We start from the raw sequence: 21295 nt of genomic DNA on the forward strand, positions 1-21295 counted from the left end.
CCCCAGTGAAGCGGGTCGGCCTTTCAGCTTCGGGCATGAGCTGGGTTGGAGCAGCTGCAAACCCTTTCAAGTGGTCCCGTTGTGCCATCTGGTGGGAATTCGGTCTCTTCCAGGCAGAATTCTCCCGCTCCCTGGGTTCATGGCTCTGTGTCTGTGTTTGACCGAATCACGAGGAGATGCTGACAGACGTCACAAAAGCACAGCCAGCCGAGGCCAGCGCCACACAGCTCATGAGTTCAGCATTTTTCCAAAAGAGGTCTCTGCATCTGCCCTGTCAGCTTCCCGAATTAAACAAAACAAACAAAATGCAAGCAGCACCTAAAAGGCACAGTGACATCCTGGTTTGGGAACATGTAGCAGATGAACGTGTTTGTCTTTTTCCCGAAGAAGTTTGTGTTTTGCCGAAAGAATAGGTTTGCGGAGATTTGCGCAAATACTGTTTCTTCTGGAGCCGTGTACGGGCTTTCACCAGGCCGTCCGGAGCTGCGGTGCGGGGACGGGCTGTCTGGTGTCTCTGTGTGTATTCAGAGGACACTGATTCCATAGAGTCTCGTCAATGGGAAATTCAGTCTCTCTTTTTGGTCATGGCTGCAGCATATGTAGAAATTCCCAGGCCAGGGACCAAACCGAGACCTGAGCTGCTGTAGTGACCTCACTGGATCCTTAACTGCTAGACCACCCGGGAACTCCATTTCTCTTCTGCCCTTTATTTCTGCCTCTGTCGAGGAGTCGTGTGGCAGATCTTGGCATTGAGGAAGGCATGAAGCTCCTGTACACCTGAGTGATGCTCTTTCTGTGCTCAGCCGCTGGCTGGGAGTCCTCGAGCGGCGGGTCTAAGCTGTCTCTTCCTGCCGTCTTGCCCCATTTCAGACTGGAGTCCCCCACGCGGAGCCTCAGCATGGATGCCCCAAACGGCGTTCGCGTTCGCGCACCTGCGGGGAGCGGGGCGGCCCTTTCCCAGATGGACATCGTTCTTCACAGCAGCGCCGGGCCGGTGAGTTCAGCCACGGACGGAGCGCCTGCGGGCGCGGCCGCACGGCCCCCGAGGCTTCCGCACGGGAGGCTGATGGTAGTTGGGGAAGAGGCGTCGTGAGAGGCCTAGAGCAGAAAGCGGGAAAGGAAGGGAGGGGCCCCTTCTCGGGGACGGAAGGGCCGAGAACGGCCGAAGCAGCCCTTCGTGGGTCCAGGCCGCTTGCTGTGACTGCTGCTGGTGCTGTCAGTGTCTTGTTGTGTTCAGCTCTGAATAACCTTAGACGCTCAGCGCTTGCAGGATGTACCTGTTCTGCCATCGCGTTGTGGTCCCGTGTCGCCCGGTGGGGCTGTCAGTAGGGGTTACCTGCTACCTGCTGTCCGGTGTGCTCACACCCAGCTCTGCTCAAGTGGGAATTAAACTCACAAAACTAGGGAGTTCCCATTGTGGCTCAGCAGAAATGATACCCGACTAGTATCCATGAGGTTGTGAGTTCGATCCCTGGCCTTGCTCAGTGGGTTAAGGATCCAGCGTTGCTGTGGGCTGTGGTGTAGGTCGCAGATGAGGTTCAGATCTGGTGTGGCTGTAGCTGTGGTGTAGGCCAGCAGCTGTAGCTCTGATTCGACCCCTATCCTGGGGACCTCCATATGCCACAGGTGCAGCCCTAAAAAGCAAAAGAAGGAGTTCCAGTTGTGCCTCAGCAGTTAGCGAATCTGACTAGCATCCATGAGGACGCAGGTTCCACCCCTGGCCTCACTCAGTGGGTTAAGGATCTGGCATTGCTGCAGCTGTGGCATAGGCCGGCAGCTGTAGCTCCAATTCGACCCTGGGAACCTCCATATGTTGCACGTGAGGCCCTAAAAAGCAAAAAAAAAAAAAAAAAAAAGAAAGAAAGAAAAAAGAAAAGAAAGAAAGAAAAATCAGAGCTCCAGTAATGAAAACCTGGCACCTCAAGTCCAGAAATAAAACATCAGTGGCACGAGCCATGGTTCTCATGGGCTGCAGAGCGCAGGCTACACACTGTGGCTCCTCCTAGTGCCAGCCCAGCCTGCCACCTGCCGGCTGGAGTTCAGGGGAGTGAACAGGCCTCTCTGGGCCTCTCTCCTCAATTGTCAAGTGGGAAAACAGCATTTACTCAGCCGTGTCACAGGCTTATGAGAACTCCATGCGGGACGGTAACTGTGGAATTATATTAATTGAGTATTAGCAGGTATGGTAGGGGCAGCAGATGGAGCCCAAGGAGCAGCTCCCAAGAGGGCAGGACCCACCTAAGGGCAGCCTGCTGGTGGGCACAAGTATTGTCCGGAAGCCCCTGCAGGCTGTAACCTAGAAATTTTAAAAAGAAAAACTTGGGAGTTCCCTGGTGGCTCAGTGGGTTAGGGATCTAGTGTTGTCACTGCTGTGGCACAGGTTCAATCCCTGGCCCAATAATTTCTTTATGCTGCAGGAGCAGCCAAAAAAAAGTTTTTATGTCTGGAGCAGATAAATGCAAAAGTGGAAATCAAGAATTTTGGAATCTCCATGGAGTTCCCGTCGTGACGCAGTGGTTAACGAATCCGACTAGGAACCATGAGGTTGCAGGTTCAATCCCTGGCCTTGCTCAGTGGGTTAAGGATCCGGCGTTGCTGTGAGCTGTGGTGCAGGTCGCAGACTCGGCTCAGATCCCGAGTTGCTGTGGCTGTGGTGTAGGCCGGCGGCTACAGCTCTGATTCCACCCCTAACCTGGGAACCTCCATATGCCGCGGGAGTGGCCCTAGAAACAGCAAAAAGACAAAAAAAAAAAAAAAAAAAAAGTACTTTGCAATCTCCAAATGCAAAAACAGCTCAGGCAATAAAGGAATAATTAAACAAACAAAAAAAAGAATTTTGGAATCTTATTACTAAATCATGTCACTACCTACTGAAAATGTATCACCTGGAAAAAAATCCATACCGATTTTAATTTTGAAGTAATATTACTTGTTTTCATGAGTTAGGTGTCATTTTTGCAAGTAGCACTCAGCCTGCCCCACAATTGAAGGTGAGGCCCCTATTACTGGACGTAGTTCAGAGTGAAGGAATGTCTGGTTTCCCACAAAACCTTCTCTGCAAAAGGCAAGTGAAGATGAACAGGAAGCAGTATGTGGACCGCCGGAGGCCAGGGTTTGCCAGAACAGGGAAAGTACCTAGAAAAAAAACAAGAGTTACCCCGAAAGAGAAGAAAAGCTGAGCTAGGGAAAAGGACAGACGTGGACAGAATCCAAAACGCTGGGCCTCTTAGGATCCACTTTATAAAAAGCCACACCCATTTGAGTTCCCGCTCTGACAGCGTCCCAGACCACAGGGCGAAGCCTGCCGTCGTGCACGGGCCCCGTCCCCCCGACTGCTTCCCCAGCAGAGGGGGTACCAGCGGCAGCGCCAGGAGGAGAGTTGCAAAGTAGAGGAGAGCCAGCCTTGTTGGCGCGGAGGCCGCGGAGCCGTCCCTGACGTCGAGGCCTCGGGCGCTCGGGTGGTTCAGACCTGGACACCTACTTCCTCAGGGTGTCAGAAGATTTCCACATCTCCCTCTGGGGCCGCGTGTTCCCACTTCCGCCCCACTCAGCCTTTGCAGGGACGGAAACGCCCAGGGACTTTCCTCTTACGGTGGTTGCTTTAGCCTGTGTGTCACCTGCTTTCCTGCGTCTAACAGAAGGCAGCAGCGTTTCAGAGGGTTTATTTTTTTTCCGATGTTTTCAGAGTCAGGGAAATGCTTGGTAGCTGTTAGCATGAATCGCCTCGCCCAGGAAAATTGGGAGAAATCCCGGCATTCACAGATTCAGAGGACAAGCTGCATCTACTTCTGCGGCTTGTTCTTTAGCCTGACGGGGGAGAAGCTTCAGGTCAAGGTGCATCACAGGATGAACGGGAATCTGCAAAAGAATGAGAGACCTTGTCTGAAATGACGGGGAAAGGCCTCCGTAGGGCTGTCGCCTTGCGCCTCTTCCCGCCTCAGGGAGCCCAGTGGGCGGGAGGAGGAAACGGCCTCCCTCCGGTGACCCGGGCTGCGTCGCCCCCTGCCCGCGCCACGCGCGGGGCCGCCCCGTCGGAGCGGGACCTCAGGAGAGCCGGGCCTGCGCGTCCTCTGGGCGGCGGGCCTGCGGGCGGCCTGGGGAGCCCTGACGCCGCATCTCCCGTTTTCTCCCCCGCAGCTCGTCCTTGATGCTGAGACCGTGTGTTTACCCAGGGTGGCCCAGGGGACGCGGGGCCCCGGCAGCTCGCAGGGCCTCTACGAAGTCTGCGCGTGTGCAGATGGGAGGCTCTACCTGGCGGCGGCGGCCGCGGGCACCACGTGCCACGAGAACAGCGGCGTCTGTCTGTGAGCGGCGCCCCCCCGGGAGCTCGAGGTCGGGCGGCGGCCTCGCTGGGGGCGCTCCGGGACCCGGGTGGAAGCTCAGCCGGCACGCGGCGGGCGCCCTCACCCTGTTCCATCCGATGCCCGGATCGCGGCGGGGCCGGTCGTCGTGGACACCGCCGACGGTGCGTCTGTCCCACCAGGCGGAGGGGTTTTGCCCTCGGAGCTCCCGAGCTTTGCCGCTGGGCCGCGGCGGCCTCCAGGGACGCCCTCCGCGGCGGTGTGGACACACGCCCGGCGTCCAGCCGCGGGTCTCCCTCGGGAGGAAGAGCATCTGTCCTGCGCACGTGTCCCCAGGGTCGCGAGCCTTTCCACGGCGTCCCTCACATCTCTGAGTGCTGCCCTCGCTTTTATGCAGAACGCGTGGGTCGCGGGAGATCTCCGGGTTTAAAGGGACCTGGAGGTTGACGTGATTTTCAGCGGGGCCTCAGAGGGATAAATTACACAACCCCTCGTGCGTTCTTTATGTATATTCGACGAGCAATAAAAATCAACCTGTGTTTTTCACAGATTTTGAAGTTTTTGAGTATCTGACTTTCTTTAACCCTCACAACTCTCGGGGTAGGTGCTGTTTCCCCCGTTGCTGGTGACAGAAAGGTTCAGATGGGCCGGGTCACGTGCAAATGACCCTGAACGGAGAGCCTGCGGGGCAGCGTCGGTTCTCACCTAGAAACCTTCAACGTGTCTCTTTCCATGCGCGTCACCAACCTACCTGACACCTGCGCGGGCGGCCGGGCGCTTGCTTGGGGTCTGTCACCCACCAGCGTCACACCCCGAGCAGGCGGCCTCTTGGCTGCCCGGCCCGCGTGCTGACCTCACAGGCCAGGCCGGGGACCAGGCGACGCGCCTCGGAATCGGCCCGTCGCAGTCACCACCACGGTCGTGTAAACTGGGCATAGGCCCGGGGGAGGCCAGCCCCACACTCTGGAAGATGCGCTCCGCACAGAGTGGGGGCCTGGCTCGGTTTGGGCTTTAGCGGTTCCGCTAAACTCTCCCCTGGGCACACGGCGGGGTGGGGCCAGCAGCACTGCACTTGCAAAGAAAAGGATTTACGATGATACAACTGCAGACGCATCCTCTGCAGAACTGAGAGCTTCGTTTCTAACGCTGTGTGCATTTAACAGTGTCTGGCTTCAGAGTGTCCTGAACACCTGAGGTTACAAAATACAAAGACGCTTGGGCCTGAGCAGTTAGGAGCACACTCAGCTCTGCAGATGACGCTCCTGGTGGGGTGGGGGCTGGTGCCTGGGACTATAAATCGGCATTTGCCTCTTCCACTTAGTTAAGTCCTGATTTTAAAAATCACTGTCCTTCTTTCCGTGACATTCCGATTGTCACAGTATATAGTGTTGCCATTTTTTGTCATATTTACTGTCTTGTACCATGTTTGTGCAAAAGAACAACGGAAAGTCTTCAAGCCCAGACGAGGTAGACACAACCCAGGACGCCCAGGGAGCGTTTCCACCTCAGCTTGGTTCTCACCACACGCACACGTCCAGAAGAATGGCGCAGATGAGAAAGTGGTGCCCAGAAAAAGAATCGAGAGAAAGTAGGAGGGATAGAACCTTTTAAATAAGGGTGTAGATCCGATTTTTTTTTTTTTTTTTTTTTGGTCTCCTTTACTGCATGGATTCATTACAAAAGAAGTTGTTTATAGCTGGGTTCTCCAACATGACGAGGAATTTATCCTCATTTAGAATAGACACCTATAGGTAGGCTGTATTCTAAAATGCATTACATAAACCTGTCTTCTTAAATACATTAATACAGTGTCATTTAAATTTTCATTAAAGGTGTTCTAAAAATCCAAATTCTGAAATACACGTGAATGCAAGGGTTTCACGTAAAGAAGTGTGAACCCGTATTTCTTTTTTAAAAAGAACATCTAGAAAAAAACACAAAACCCCAACTAGACTAGATCAACTGTCACAAAGGCCGGACAAGGTTTTCTGTGGACATTTGAATACCCAAAAGCAATAAGATACATTCCAAGTGCTGAACCTGAGGGTTTGGCGGCTTTTGTTTGTTTTTTGTCTTTTTAGGGCCCCACTTATGGCACATGGAGGTTCCCAGGTCAAATCGGAGCTATAGCTGTCTGCCTGCACCGCAGCCACAGCAACACCAGGTCCTTAACCCACTGCGTGGGGCCAGGGATCAAACCTTCGGCCTCACAGATACTAGTCAGATTTGTTTCGACTGAGCCACGATGGGAACTCCCTGAGTCTGAGTTTTAACGTACGAGGAACTTGAGAAAGTCCCAGGACGCTGGAGCCCCACGGTCTGGGTGACCCCAGACCAGAGAGCCCTCAGCCTGGCCTCCCTGTGCCTCAAAAGGAGGACGAGCCCCTCTCCGCTGGGGTCTTGTGTGCATCAGCCTCCCTGCAGCAAGGTCAGTACCTCTTCAGTCTTCACCTCCAGAAGGACCGTATTTACGGTAGCTACTTCCAAACACACGTGGATATCCTGTGTCAACCAGCCTTACTCCTACAGAGGTAAAACAAAATCAGCGAGCACCTTCATAAACCCAGTATGTCAAGTGCTGTATACTCAGTCATGAAAGAGAAACCTATTAAAATTCCAGTATAGGGAGTTCCCATCGTGGCTTAGCAGTTAATGAACCCTGCTAGCATCCATGAGGTCACAGGTTCGATCCCTGGCCTCACGCAGTGGGTTAAGGATCCGGTGTTGCTGTGGCTGTGGTGTAGGCCGGCAGCTGTAGCTCTGATTCCACCCCTAACCTGGGAACCTCCATATGCCACTGGTGCGGCCCTGAAAGACAAAAAGACCGAAAAAAAGAAGAAAAAAAAAGAAAACACCTTAATGTAGAAAGATATCAAGTGAGTTTTGGGGAAATACCAGCTACACTGATTTCATATGTACATCTGCTTTATTAAAATTGTGGCGCTTAATATAACAGCAGAAATAATCACATGGCTTCACATCCAGAAGCAGCACGACAGTGGAGGCGCAAACATTCCTTGTTACCGGTACAAGTAAAAAATTCAGTAATATGTTCCATAAGCCCTTAATTGCATAAAATATTATATTTAGCAACATTTACAGCCAGGATACTTGAATAAACTAATTATCGTCACTTTTTCTTTTACATTCTGCAGAAAAAATAACGGATGTAGGACACTCATACATGATAAAGAAATCAGACGTCAGTTCTGAATCATTCATGGGGAAAACACAAGCTGATAATTCCTTTCAGAGCCTACTAGATATTGTCACAATGATTTTACATTTTTTTTTTTTTTTTCTTTTTCAGCCATGCTCACAGCATATGGAAGTTCCCAGGCCAGGGATCTAATCTGAGCTGGAGCTGTGACTACGCCACAGCTGTAGCAACGCCAGATCTTTGACCTACTGCACTGGGCAGGGGATCGAACCAGCACCTCCCAGAGAAAGCTGGATCATTAACCCACTGTGCCACAGTGGGAATTCCTGATTTTATAATTTTTTAATGTCTTCAAAGTAAAATCCAAAAAAAAAAAAAAAAAAACCCTCCACTAAGTGCCATGTTGGAGGACAAAAAATTTTTACTGCAGCACCTTTAGACAAAAGATTGCATCCTGCTTAACCACACTATCTAAATTATGTTTGTGGAAAATATGTACAAACATAAGCAAGTGCTCTAAGAGGTGACAGATGTCACTCTGGAAGGCAGTTCCTGGAAGAAGCAAATGACATCCAGGGTAAGAACTGCCCCCCAGCGGGGTCTCCTACATGCTACCTTCATAAGCCCGGAAGGCCGTAAACACCAGGTGAGAACACCTGCAGTGAGGATGTGACTGCCCCCCCCCCCCCGCGACCCCACCCCGGGAAGGGCCGTCTGCAGATTCTCAATCAAGTAATATTCAGGAGTAATACTGTACCGTCTTTACATGTACTGAGTATTTAATACGCAAAATGGCAACAAATTCATCATCAGATCCAGCTGATAAGAAAATAACACATCCAAAGAGGATCCACTTAAAGAAATCATGAATTCCAGAGACGTAATTCCCCTTAGTTGTTGAAACCAGTGACATGTCCAGTGTTTCATGAGCTCTTCAAATGGACCATGTTAGAAACAGAAAACTAACTTCATCCAAAGCAGAGACGCTGGCCTCTTAGCTGACAGACCGCTAAGCTTTGGTTGTACACAGAGCGGGTGAACGAGGCCCGGCCCGGCCGGCCAGGTACACTGGCGGTCAGGCAAGTTGCTCTGTCGATGGGCAGGCTCACAGCTCCCAACTCCTTCCCAAGCAGTCGGAGTGTGCTTTGCAATTCCAAAACAGCGGACGGGGAAGCTCAAGGAGGCATAGCAATTCCTATTTGTGCTACAACACATTCAAGATCTGGCTCTGCTTTTTCTTTAAATACTTTCACAACTTCTGCTGTATAAAGTTTTCGAGCTTGATGATGATACAGGCCGTGCACTCCATCACCCTCATGGCAACCTCGGAAGTGAACCTGTCGTTTGGGATCTGGGGGAAGGGCAGCAGGTCGGGGTATCTTGTTTTTAAACCGTCCACACCATAGGCTTCCAAGGTGTGGACGTCATTCGTCAGGCCTTCCAGCTGCTGTCCGTACTCCTCGATTTTCTGCGCCAGTGCGGTTGGCTTCACGTCTTTGTCAGACTTGCCCCTCACGGCGTAGTCGGCGGCGATCAGAGCCAGCTTGGTAGAGAGGAAGCATTTAAAGCACACCCACTCGTTCGCATTTTTGTGAAGGTCATTCCTGGCAGCAGAGAAATTCGCTCTGGCTTGTCGTAACCACCTCCGAGCTTCGACCGGGTTACCGACCGACTTGAACGTGGGAGGAACGAAGAACCGCTGAGAGTAAGTCTGTCCGGCTGAAGGTGGGCACTTTTCCTTGTTTTGTTGCTGCCTCTCAGATTTATGGCTCGTTGCCTCTTGATTCCAGGACGTGTAAAACCTCTGAAAGGAGAACTTGTCTGACGGAAACCGCGATGCCGGGGTTGAAAATGGGCGCCTTGAGGCTCTGTCTGAATTTTGATCCAGAAAAGCCTGTTTCTCTAATCTGTTGATTTCATTCTGCAAATGCTTGAAAACTTCATTAGCAAGGTCATGGTTTTCTGGGTTCTTGTCAGGGTGCCATTTCAAATACAACCGCCTGATAATCTTTTTCCGTTCAGACTCTGGAAGCTTCCAGGCTTGCTCCACCACGGATGTCACCTCTTTTAAAATTTCTGGTAGAGAATTCGCCTTCAGCTTTTTGGGGGAATGATGCTTGGACGATGGGGTCTTGGGGGTCTCTCTGCCAGAGAAGAGAGGCGGGATGCTTCGCAGACCCGGGGCCGGGAACTCCGTGGGGCTGGTGGGTGTGGACGGGGCGCTGTCTCTGCTCTGAGAGCTCTCCTCTGGCCTTGAAAACTTATACAGATCGAGAGAGCTAACTATTTTATATTCACTGTAGCCGATGTCAATCTGATAGATCTTTCCTAGAAAACTGGAGTTGTCCGCATCTTCCCTCTCAACTTCCTGTACAATGATGGCGTACGTATACGTCGGCTGGTAAGACCCGTAGATGTCACCCCCTTCGGCATCAACGAGGTACCCCACGTACTCTCCCGGGTAGAAAACGTTCATCGGATCCATAAGCAGCGTGTAGTGAATCTCTGCAGGTATCGGCGTGCCGGGCATTGGGAGTTCAAGTTTCGATGGCTCCGAGGAGTCGTATTTCACCCCCAGACTGTCCAGCTTCTCGCTGATCCTGTAAATATCGTTGCAGCCCAGCATGGCAATCAGATAGGAAGTGTCCGAGATGAGATTGTCGGTGGCCGACTTCAGCGTCATGGCCAAGGCCAAGAGGAAGTTGATGTCTTTGCTGTCCGAGTGCTGGATGTAGAGCAGGATGACCGCGGTCCCAAACCTCTTGAGGAAGGCGAACGTCTCACTCCTGCTGTGGGGGATGGGGTTGAACCCCTTCACCCGCAACGTGGTCTGAAGCTTCTCAAAGCAGGACACCTTCAGTCCTTCGCGCAGGGCTTTGCAGAGTCGGATGGCTTTCTCCTCGTTGGCCAGGAAGGCGTTGTCGTTTTCGTGCTTCATGATTCGAATCAGGCCCGTGATGAACTGCTCCGAAGACAGGAGCAACTGCAGCCTGCCCTGCAGGGAGCACAGGGCTCCAAACTGGCAGACCTTGGGCGTCTCCTCGTCCAGCTGCTCCTCGAGGATGCTGCTCAGCAGGCGCGGCCGGAGCTTCTGGGGAAAGAGCATGATCAGCTTCGTGTGGAACCCGTGGTCCTTCCCCAGGTAGCACTGGCTGAGATCCACCAGCATCTGCACGCCGATGTTCCCCTGGATCCTGCTCTTGTAGTGCGGGGCGTCGTCAAACACCAGGATGCTGGACTTCACCAGCCTCCCGTCCTGGCTCGGCAGGTACAGCGCGAGGTCCCGCACGCTCTCGAGGTCGCCCCGCACCTTGACGGAGTCGTTCTGCAGACTCTTGAACAAGCCGGACACTACTCTCTTGACGGTGCGCATCTCATTGGGATCCAGCTGCTTTCCTTCGGAATTTTTGAATATGCGGCTCAGCACCTCGACATACTGCTTCGTGGAAATGACGTCCTCAGTCCCCAGGTGTTTGAAGAGCTGATGAAAGGTGCCGAGCTCCAACGGCAGCTTGTACAGATACGGTTTGAAGTCGGACTCGTACTCCAGGTTTATCACCACCTCCTCTGGCTTCAGAAGTTTCCAGCCATCCTCCACCATCACGAAAGCAACCCCCCGCAGCTGAAAGCGAAACTCCCTTTTTTCTGCGCTGAGAAATTCGTATATGCTCCGCAAGACCCTTGCTCTGGTTTTGACCATGTCTTCGTCCAGGGTCGTGATGTTGCATATGTTTCTGCAGTTACTGATGACCTTATCCAGAGGCGGGTCCAGGTTCACGCTCAGCATGCTCAAAACCTGCTCCAGCTGCTCCTGTGGGCCAAGCTCGCTGCCCTCTTGCTCTCTGATGCTCAAGGGTGTGGCTTTCTCTGGAAGGATAGGGCAGGACGTCCATAAGAGCTGGAGCACATCGCATTGCTTGAATTTGGGATTTACCTGGGCTCCGTTGAACTTTATAAGAGGGAGGGTTCCGTTCACTTCTTGATACTGAGGGTGAAATCGAATAAATTCAGCAGGGGCCCGCTCGGGACATAAGAATGGTATTAAAGAGAGTTCCTTCAGGAAATTTCCAGATAACAAATCCATTCGTTCCTGGAAAATATGGTGGAGAAGGATATCAACTGTGTTTTGCAGCGTTTCTTTGGACCAGTTTTCCGTATTGGCTCTCACACTGATTTCCTTAGCAAACTGTAACAACTGCTGCTGAGAAAGTATGTGTTTTAGTCCAATATTTCTCAAGAATTCTACCCAGGAGGTCATAAATGCAGCTTGATTTTTGGGCTTTATAAGTTGTTCCAATTTTTTAAAGAAGTCCTTAGGAATAAACAATTTCTCAGGAAGCATAACCTCAAAAACTCTCACGGTTCTATCATAGAAATGTTTTGCTTGCTTTAGCCGCCCGTTGGCGTCATGAATTATCAGTAAACTTTCCAGCTTTTCAAAAAGTTGTTCCTTGATCTCTGACAGTTCCTCGCTACTTGATAACCTATTCTTAAGATAGATGAGATGCTCTAATTTTGCATCGTAGGAGAGATTTTCAATTTTGGGTAGGAGGTGTTTCAGATAAACCTCCAGATCATCTACGGGGACACAACCGAGCACCTCGTACAGTTCCTTTAGGTGCATTTTTTCTTCAAGAAACGCAGACGACGATAATTGTGTCCACTTTTCCACTTCGGCCGAAGGGATGCTTTTCGTGAGCACATAGCACGTTCCGAACTTTGCAATGCTCATGTAGCGACCACTGATGGACTTGTAGCAGGGAAGTGACTTTAGAATTTTTATGTCGTCTTGGGACATCAGGTGATTCAAATTGCAGTTGAAATACATCAAGAGCGCTTCAAAGTCATTTTCTACTAACTTGTCCGTTCTAAATGTTGAGGTTTGGACCATGTAGTGCACAGCCTTCAGAATACTCGTGGGGCTCTCGATGTTTGCCGTGTGACGGGACAGCAGAGGAACAAACGCACTGTCTTTGGAGCAGATCTTGTTCAAGGCAAGCTGGATACAGCCGGCTTTCATGAGAGCGTGGAAAACCTTGTCGCTCTGGGCGTTTGGGAAAACGGCGATGTGCATGAGACTCAGAGGCAGCAGGACGTCGCCCTCGGGCACCACCAGCTGATTGGCCGAAACCGTGAACTTGGTTCCGGGGAGCAGCGCCCAGTCTTTCAGGGTGTCAGCGACAGCGTCGAAGTTGGGTTTTGCCTCGTCTTGATCTTCCTTGACATTGACAGCTTCACTGACAAAATGCCAGGCATTCTTAAGCCAAGACTCACTTGCAAAGTTGTCCTTCCACTTTGTACAGGTTTTGGTCTTATACTCACGAGGCAGCACGGACGATAACAAGTCAGCGAAGCTGGAAATGTCAAACACTTTGGCCACGTTGCAGCTCAGCAAGATGTTACTGTACTTCAGATACAGCGTGTTCATGAACAGGTCTTTGCGGGACGGGATCAGTTCGTGGTACGTGGTCAGAAACTTGGGTCGCCTTGCGTCGAACGTTTGCAGCACGCTGTCCAGGGTGATGAGGAGGGGCAGGCCCTCCACCTCGATCTCACGTTCCTCTGCGTCCTTAAAGCAGTAATCAACCAAAAGTTTCAAACTGTGGAACAGCTTCAGGTTGGTCTGCTGCAGACGACAAGGCAGCTTCCCGATGTGGCAGCTCGTGTCGGGGGAGGAAAACGTCATGAGAAAAGCCCGGACGTCGGCGGGGGTGACGTAACTCACAGGAATGTCGGCGTCCACGAGGCAGTGGTACAGGTTAGCAGTTTCATCACAGTTGTAAACCAGGTTGAAACCAATTTCCAAAAGCAGGTGCTTCAGCCTGTAGACGTTCTCCGCCACTGTTTTGCGTGTGGTGATGTTATAATCTGCATTTTTCAGGTGCTGTAACTCATCCTGCAGTAAATTGTCAAAAAAGGGTCTGGTCTTGCTTGAGGTCGACATGTTAATCCAGGTGATTATAACTGCAGAGTGCAGGTCGGAGCCGTCGATGTTGGGAGCCCGGACGACAGGTAAGAGGCGCTTCATGTCTTCGTGAATGCAGCTATACAGGGCTTTCACCAGACAGTACAGGTCCGGCTGCAGATCAAGCCTGTTCACGGGGAAAAACGACAAAAACTTCTTCAGCGTGTCCTTCACCACGTGAATGGGCGTGTTCTGTAAAACGGACAGTGCTGGGTCGGAACCCGGGAAGTACCGCTTTTTCAACTGGATCAGCAGTTCCACGTAGGCGGGCGCGATGAGGGCCGTCATGAGGCTGTTGTTCCAGTCACTCCGAACGCCGACCCCGTCATCGTCCCGCCACAGGTTCCTCCTGGCTGAGTCGAGGGCAAAGTGGCCGTTGACGTGGAAGGGGAGCCCCGTCTCCAAAGAGAGGGGCAAAAAGCAGAAGGCCCGGTGGGGCTTCTTGTAGTTGTGCGTGATGCAGGCAGCCACTCCGCCGCGGGGGAAGAGGGTGATGTCCTGGTTCCTGTGGGCTGACAGGACGCTCCTGGACACCCTCTCCAGGCTTGAGAAGCCCGACCTGTTGCAGATGAGCCAGGCCGTGAGGTTTCCCTCCGAGTCCTCGGTGTCCATGGTGTAGGTGATCTGCTGAACCGGGATGTCCTTGAGCTGCCTCTTTTTGGAGACACTGTCCATCACAGAGGCGTGAAACTGCTTCCTTTTCAGCCTGTCTCCGTCGGTGATTTTGCCTTTCACGGAGTACAGCACATTTAGGGCTCCAGTGGCTTTATCGATCTCACAGATAGAAATTTTTTCCATGTGATTCAGAAACATTAGAAGTTCTGCCCCATCTGACCGCAGTTTGTCCAGAAGATTCTGGACCATTCTGTCTGAGGACGGAACGGAAGAAATTTCTGAAACTTTCGCCATCTCCGCGTTCCGGAGCGGGAACCTGAACATGGTGCAGTTGTCCAGTTTAAAGTGGGTCCCCAAGTAAAGGTCCAGGACGTCTGAGAACTGCGTCCTAAAATCTGCATCCAGATCCCTAAACATGCGTCCGGGACTAACGGACGTGGCCCCCGGGGCGTACCTGGCGTGGGGATCGAAGATACACAGGATGTCATTGCCGGAAATAAAGGACGGGCAGTCCGTGATGTGATACACAGAATTGAATCCTATTCCGTACTGGCCCGTTTTACAGGGGTTTCCCTCTTTGGTGCCTTTGCCAAGATTCTGAATTCCTCGGACATCGTCTTCCGTAAAGGGTTGGTTGTTATACACGCACAGCGCTGGGCCCTGCAAGGGAGCCCACTTATCATCAAATATTCTATCCACGGGATGCTGTCTGGGGTCAAACACAAAACAGATTTCTGTGGCCTTTGCATCGTCAGCATTCTGAAGAAGTTCTTTCAGCATTTCCTTTTCCGAAGGATAGGCATTAAGGATGCTCTTAATCCTGCTGGTCAGCTTCTCTTTCTGTCCAAATTCGGTGCCGAGCGCCGTAAAGCAGATGTTGGACGCGTACCTCTCCAGGGCTTTATGGCGCTTGGGGACGGCACCTAGTTTTACAGCCACTTCCCTCGGTATATCCGCATGACAGTATTTTACGGTGGAATCCTTTACTTTTATCCAGGGACAATCATTGTAGCACAGAGATTTGGCAGGAAGAAGCCTAAGATTAGTATCTGGCAACAGTATTTTGCCATAATTTTTCTCACAAAATTCTTGTTTCTTCTCTCTAATGAGACCCCATATTCCTTCACTGATTATTCGCCGGCAAAGCTGAAACTTCTCTTCAGTTATCTGTTTTGATTCCTTCTCTTGATCAATCGATTCCAAAACGCGAGCAAAATCTTCCACAGAGAAAGACTGCCTCACGCCCACACTTTCAAAAAGTTCACGGAAGTTATTTTTATATTTATTAGGCAACTGATAAAGGTATGGGGCTGCTTCAAAATTCAAATGAAAAGCGACTTTTTCCACGTCGACATAGGCGTTCTCCACCAGAATGAAGCTGAAGGTTCTTAACCTTTCCACGATGGCTGCCTTGGCGCTGTCGCTCTGCGTCGCTGCCTCGTGGAGGTATCTGTAGCAGGCGCTGGTGATGCTTTCTTGGTACAGTCCGACCCCATCATCAGCTGACTTCGCAACTTCTTTCAGCTGCCTCACCACCAGATCAACCGTGGGCTTCCTCAGTAATCCCAAAAACTCTTTAACAGCCAGTGGCATGGAGCCACAACCTCTGAAGGAATGGGAATTTTCATTCAGAATTGGGTGCAGAAGACAAACCATATCTTGATACTCAGCCGTGTAAAGGTCCGTTGCCGCAAACATGGTTTCAGGCTTAAAACTGTTACCTTTCCAGTCCAAAGAAAACCCTGCTGGTTTTGTTAGAAACGGAAGGAAGGGGATTGTTTGATATTTTGCAGCAAAATCCTTTGCTCTAGGATCCCTTATTTTTAGTTTTTCATCAATCAGACTTAACAGAATGCTACTTCTTAGACAAGCAGCGCCGTGATCGCTCTCATTAATTTCAGCTATTGACTCTGCTCGTTCCAGCATGTCGTCCCATAAGATATCATCTTTGGCCATACCTAGCTGGACGAGTTTAATCAGGATAATAGGGTTTAGGTAATCCCGAGTAGAGCCGTAAGGAAACCGTCCATCTTTAGTGTCAAATAACTTTGCGACCCGTCCCTCAGGGTGGATTAACCTTGAGGGTAAGACCAGAGGGTGCCCCTCCAGAGAGCAAGGAATACACGGAGTAACTCGGAGGATTCCTGAGAACTCGTCAACTTTCTCGTTGAGAACAAAATTCATTAAAGGATCTCGGAGTTCTGCTTCAATGTCTTGAATATTTGGGAAAAACACTTCTGAGAAAAACTGCTTCTCCGAAAATGTATTTTCAAGCAGTATCTGTTTGCAGCCAGCTTCTTCGAATCCTAATTTTACTGAAGAAGGAAGCTCAACAGCACAGAGGGTTTCCGGCCCTGTCTTCTTGAGGTACTTCAAGAATATCTTGAAGGCGGCGGGGCCGACGTCTCTTCTTTTAAGTATAGAGTCATCTAGAAACCTCACGTGCTTCATAGAAACCCACGTAGACCCATCCGAGAAGACTCTGGTCAGTTCCTTCCCTCGCCCGTGAGCTATGTCCTCATAAAACCCTTGGCAGATGACGGAAAAGTCATCGTGAACCAAATCGGGGTGAGGCCACACGGCATGGTAGGTGTAGTCCATCAGCTCGCCGCTGGCGGCCAGGTCGCGAAGCACGCAGAGCGCCTCCAGGTAGGCTTTCACGATCACGTGTCTCATGAAGGTGCTGTTCCACCGTCCTTTCGTGTCTGTCTTCCAGACCTCCTTTCTGTTGGAAGTGACGGCAAAGCACCCGTTGATGTGGACCGGCAGTCCCGTTTTTATGCGCAGGGGCAAGTAGCAGAACACCTCCCCAGCCTGGGGTCGCACAGCCCACGTGTGGTCCTGGACCTCGGCCAGAAGAACGCCCACTGCCCCACAGGGAACCAGCCCCAGCCTTCTTCCGCTTTCACTCAGGGAGAACCTGAGGGCCTCTCCCGTGTCCATGCAGCTGCATATAAGCCACGTGGTACACTCCACTGTTTTCTGCGGCAACTCGTCCGACGGCTTTTTGGATTGGCCGGACTTGGCCATCTCAAAGAGCGCGGCTGGGTCGTCATCCGGGCCTCTGAAAAGCGGCGACTGTAAGTCGGCGATCCTTCTGAACACGTGGTGAAATTCTTCCACCGTGATCTGGAGGATGCAGGAGGACTTGGGTGCTTCGGCGGGGAGCTTTTTATTACCGCTGCCGCACGTCTTCATGAGCTTGGCAGCTTCTCTTAAGACGCTTACGACGGGTGCGCTCAGTGCTTTGGAAGGGCACGACTTTTTTTTAATTATTATTGTATCTTGGGCTAAGCTGGGGTTGCTTTCCTCGATTTTCAAGTACTTCAAATACATGGAGGTTACACTCTGAGTGAAAATGATAAGCCTGTGTCCACAGAGACTAAATTCGTCCACGAGAGCGTAAATATCTGCCGTGTTATAGCAGGTGCTGCTCACTTCACTCACCTTCGCTTCCTGCTGCGTTCGGAAGGACAGTCGGAAGAGAGTTCCGCCGTAGCTGTAAGGTGCCTCTACCGTCAGAGGCAGCTGACAGCCGAAGACGTCTATGAATGGCTTGAACTGATTGGGGAACTTCCTGAGTCTCTTCTGCTGCTTACTCCAGTTAATTTTGATCCCAGGATTAGATCTGTCTTTGATGTGTTTACTGATGTGGTTTATGTTTGGGTCAAACATGATCATGAACTCTCGGCTCATGATGATGGGGATGTCGGTGATGTGGTACACGGAGTTAAAGCCGAGGCCAAACTTCCCGACCTTGTCAACCTCTCCCCGCTTGAGCGACTCCCCGAGCCTCGTGATGTTCACGAAGTCCGCGTCTGAGAACTCCGAGTTGTTGAAGGACCAGAGCGCCGGCCCGTGGCAGGCCGCCATCCCCGGGTCCAGGAGGCTCTCGCGGATGTCCAGGTTCCTCCGCATGTCGATCAGGAAACTGCACTCCGTGGCATTGGCGTCGTCCGCATTCTGAAGCAGCTCTTTAAAGATATCCGACACCGACGGGTACTCTTCCAGAATGTTTTTAATTCTTACCGTGAGTGGTTCTCTCTGTCCCGACTGCTCAAAGCCCATGTTTTCGGGGTTGATCAGTCTGGTACTGAGGCATGGGACTTTGAGCCATTCCGCGGTTTTCATGGGTATGTCCTCATGCACCAAAATGATGGGCTCCACCGAATCTTCCAGCAAGTCGTTAAGGTCGTCAACCTTGATGTCACAGTAACAGCATTCGTGAATTGGCTTCATGACGAGTTTGGAGGGGTCTTTGCTGTGATGGATGGGAACGGGTGTGTTGGGGCTCGCGGGAATCTGATTGCTGTACAGCCACCTGATGATGTTCAGCATGAGGTGAAGATTCTGTTTGCTCTCCTGGTCACTGAGCTCTTGCTCACTTTTGACATACACCTTCTGAATGACCATGGAAATGTGATCTGAAGTCAGTTCCTCGATTGAACCACACGCCTTAAACAGCTGGTGGAATTTCGCCATGGTTTTAGGCACACTATGCAAATAAGGCTGAAGATCAAGGTCATGGAATGGTTTTATCACAGCCTGGGCCAGAGGACAAAACTTTTTGCCAGTCCAAACCCACGGAAACTTCAAGGCTCTAAAAGCATCTTTCCCCTCATTTAAGTGGTCGTGCATGAATCCATAAATTTCCAGCAGAATGTGCTGGAACTGATAGTAGTCCTCATCACTAAAGTTCTTGGACGTGTACCAGTCCACGACAGCTTTGAGGTGCTTCAGGACAGCACTGATACTGGGTTTCGTGAAGATACCTAAAGCCTTTTCCAAGTTTCCATGGACACTCTCCACGAGGGGAAGGGACGAGCCAACCAGAATGGCGTGGGCTGCGTCGCACATGTCCGGGGGCGCACAGAGGTCACAGAGGTCCCCCTTCCAGACTAAAGAGCCTGGGTAGTTTGGAGGCCTCTCCTTGCAAGCTGGAACCCATCTGATTTTCTTCAGTGTCACCTTTCCTTCCGACGACTGCAGCAGGGCGTGGTTCTTATTTAAGACCAGTAAGAGCGTCCTGGCTTTCTTCAGGAGAGGGTCCTGATTTGGACAAGAACTGACCTGTAAGGCCTCGATTTTTTTAGCCACTTGCACGACATCTTTCTCTTTGAGACTGGCTTCGTTTTTCAAACCGATCTGTCTTAAAGAGTGAAGAATATCTGGCGAGGTGAAGGCTGGGGGCGGGAAGCAGGTTTCTTCTTCGCTGTAGAAGAGATCCCGTAACACGTCCACAGCGGGATCGAAGAGCTCGCTGGCCGAGACCACCCGTCCCTGCGAGAGCTGAATGAATTTTAACGGCACCAGCCACTCCAGCACATTTGGATTCTCGTTTTTAAGAGAGGACAGGTTCTCAAGAACCCACAGCATAAGGTGTGTTGTCTCTTCCTGAGAGTAAAACGCGCTTTCAATGTCTTTGACAATCAGCTTTAAGCAGGTGGTGGTCTTTAACGTCTCCACTTTGAGCAGGTTTGCCAGGCGGATGGTGGCCTCGTCACTGCTGTCGATGACGGGGAGAGACAGGCGCAGGCCTGCCGGGAGCCGGGCCGTGTGGTGCAGGACCCGGCAGCCTTTCAGCTTCGTGTAAGAGGAAACGCCCTCGCTGGGGGAATGGTTAATGCGCTTGAATATGGTCAGTTCCTGGATGATTCTTCTCTCCCTCTCGCTGCTGTCGGTCAAACTGGCGAAGAACTGCCTGAGGGCGTCCTTGTGCGTGGGAAGGAGCGAGGCTATCTGACTGCACAGTCTCTGCAGCGGCATCTTCTCCATGACCTGCAGAACAGCATGCGGGGACGGCGAGTGAATGTATTTCTTAATAAGTGGATGTTGGATGGAGGCATCTAATTTTTTAAGCACAGTCCCTCCGAGCTTTTGCACAATGTCTGCTAAAAATTCTGGGAGCTGTGCTTCCGATTCATCGTCTAAAATGACCAGTGATGGAATCCTGAGTCTAATGAGTTCCACGCACGTCTGACCTTCTTCTAGAGCCGTGCTAGGGATAAGCGGCATCTCATCAAATAAAGTCAGATCCTCGGAAAAATGTACGTAGAGGTGCTTCCAAACCATTTTCAGCCACGAAACGGGCGGGTGATTCCTGTCTCTGTCACACGGGTACCACTGAACGACCAGGTCTCTGCCGGGCCAGAAGTTGCTCACTACTTCCTTGATGAGACGGGCGAAACGCTCCGGGCTGAGCAGCTGCAGCTGAGTACACGGTCTTCCTGCAAATCGCATGAAGACAGGGCATGTGAATACCCACAATTCTGTTGCAACTTATCTAACTTCCTACTCTTGCAGACTAGACAGTACCAGGAAATCATGTGAAGAGTTTTAAGTACACTGTAAAAATGCAAAAATTCGGCATAACTGGGCTGGAAGAGAACCACATAAAAACCCGTATTTATAACAACCTACAGGAGTAATAATCCTCTCTGGAAGGTGCTTATTTTAAATAAATGCATTTTATGTGTTTCAAAAATTATCCTATAATGTCCTACAAATGGAATCACCACGGAAAATAATTTTTAGTGGCAATTTGTCCACAAATAAAAGCACCAAGAAAATGTGGATAAAGCTTAAATAAGTATCATTTTATTTAAGGATAAGTAATTTATTAAAAAACCCAACAGGAATCTCTCCCTTTCCTGTTTCCAGGAGCCAGGGGGCTGCACGGGGCACAGAGGAGGCCCAGGTGAGCACACGGGGGCTGGCACCTTGTCCCGTCTGCCTGCAGGACACCTGCAAAAGCTGAGGCCGCACAGACTGGCGCTTCCTCTCCACCACTACCCAGATGTGGGTTGGGTGTCAGACACCTTCTCTGGGACTTAAACTCCCTCATCTTTAGGAAGGATGGGGACGAGGTTCTGGCGCTGAGACTGCTCCATGCAGGTGTCTGTCCACAAGCCTCCAAGGCGGCTTTCACTCGGGTCTCAGCACTGATTAAAGCGTGTTCTTCTGAACCCTGGGCTTTGCAAGGTGCTTCAGGGACAAGCAGGGCACTGCTGCTGCCAAGGCAGGGCTGACCCCCCAGGCAGCTCCCCTGCTGGATGTTTCATCTGCTAGGAGACTAGTAAGATTTTCTCTGGGGAAAAAAGATGTTGGATGATTTTTAACCACTGGTCGAGAAAATAACATTTGTAAGTGCATTTTGCTCCAGGGTATTATATTTGCAATACCAGTAGTAACAAAATTTTAAAGTCAGGCTGTGTACCTATAGGCATGTATTTGCCCGTAAAGAGAAATAAAAAG

The 21295-nt window shown here is 51.1% G+C and overlaps 2 protein-coding genes across 16 annotated transcripts in view; one reads left to right on the forward strand and one right to left on the reverse strand.

Annotated features, from left to right (window-relative positions):
• Window positions 1–4858, forward strand: part of SGCG (sarcoglycan gamma) — a 69827-nt gene extending 64969 nt beyond the window's left edge. For 7 of the 8 annotated variants that reach the window (XM_021065459.2, XM_021065454.2, XM_021065456.2 and 4 more), the window contains 2 exons: window positions 871–994; window positions 4138–4858. In XM_021065459.2, coding sequence (XP_020921118.1) covers window positions 871–994; window positions 4138–4308 — 295 coding nt within the window. In that variant the 3' untranslated portion in view covers window positions 4309–4858. 8 annotated transcript variants of the gene reach the window in all.
• Window positions 4859–7208: 2350 nt separating this feature from the next.
• SACS (sacsin molecular chaperone) overlaps window positions 7209–21295 on the reverse strand; it is a 73490-nt gene continuing 59403 nt past the window's right edge. For all 8 annotated transcript variants that reach the window (XM_084981238.1, XM_021065465.2, XM_021065464.2 and 5 more), the window contains one exon: window positions 7209–20268. In XM_084981238.1, the coding sequence (XP_084837364.1) occupies window positions 8711–20268 (11558 nt within the window). In that variant the 3' untranslated portion in view covers window positions 7209–8710. The remainder of the gene's footprint in view (window positions 20269–21295) is intronic.

This window comes from Sus scrofa, chromosome 11 (genome assembly GCF_054392235.1).
Source record: "Sus scrofa isolate SSC_HxYL_T2T_F1_AM1 chromosome 11, Sscrofa_HxYL_maternal_Yorkshire_Landrace_v2.0, whole genome shotgun sequence".
In the NCBI taxonomy this organism is placed as follows: Eukaryota; Metazoa; Chordata; class Mammalia; order Artiodactyla; family Suidae; genus Sus; species Sus scrofa.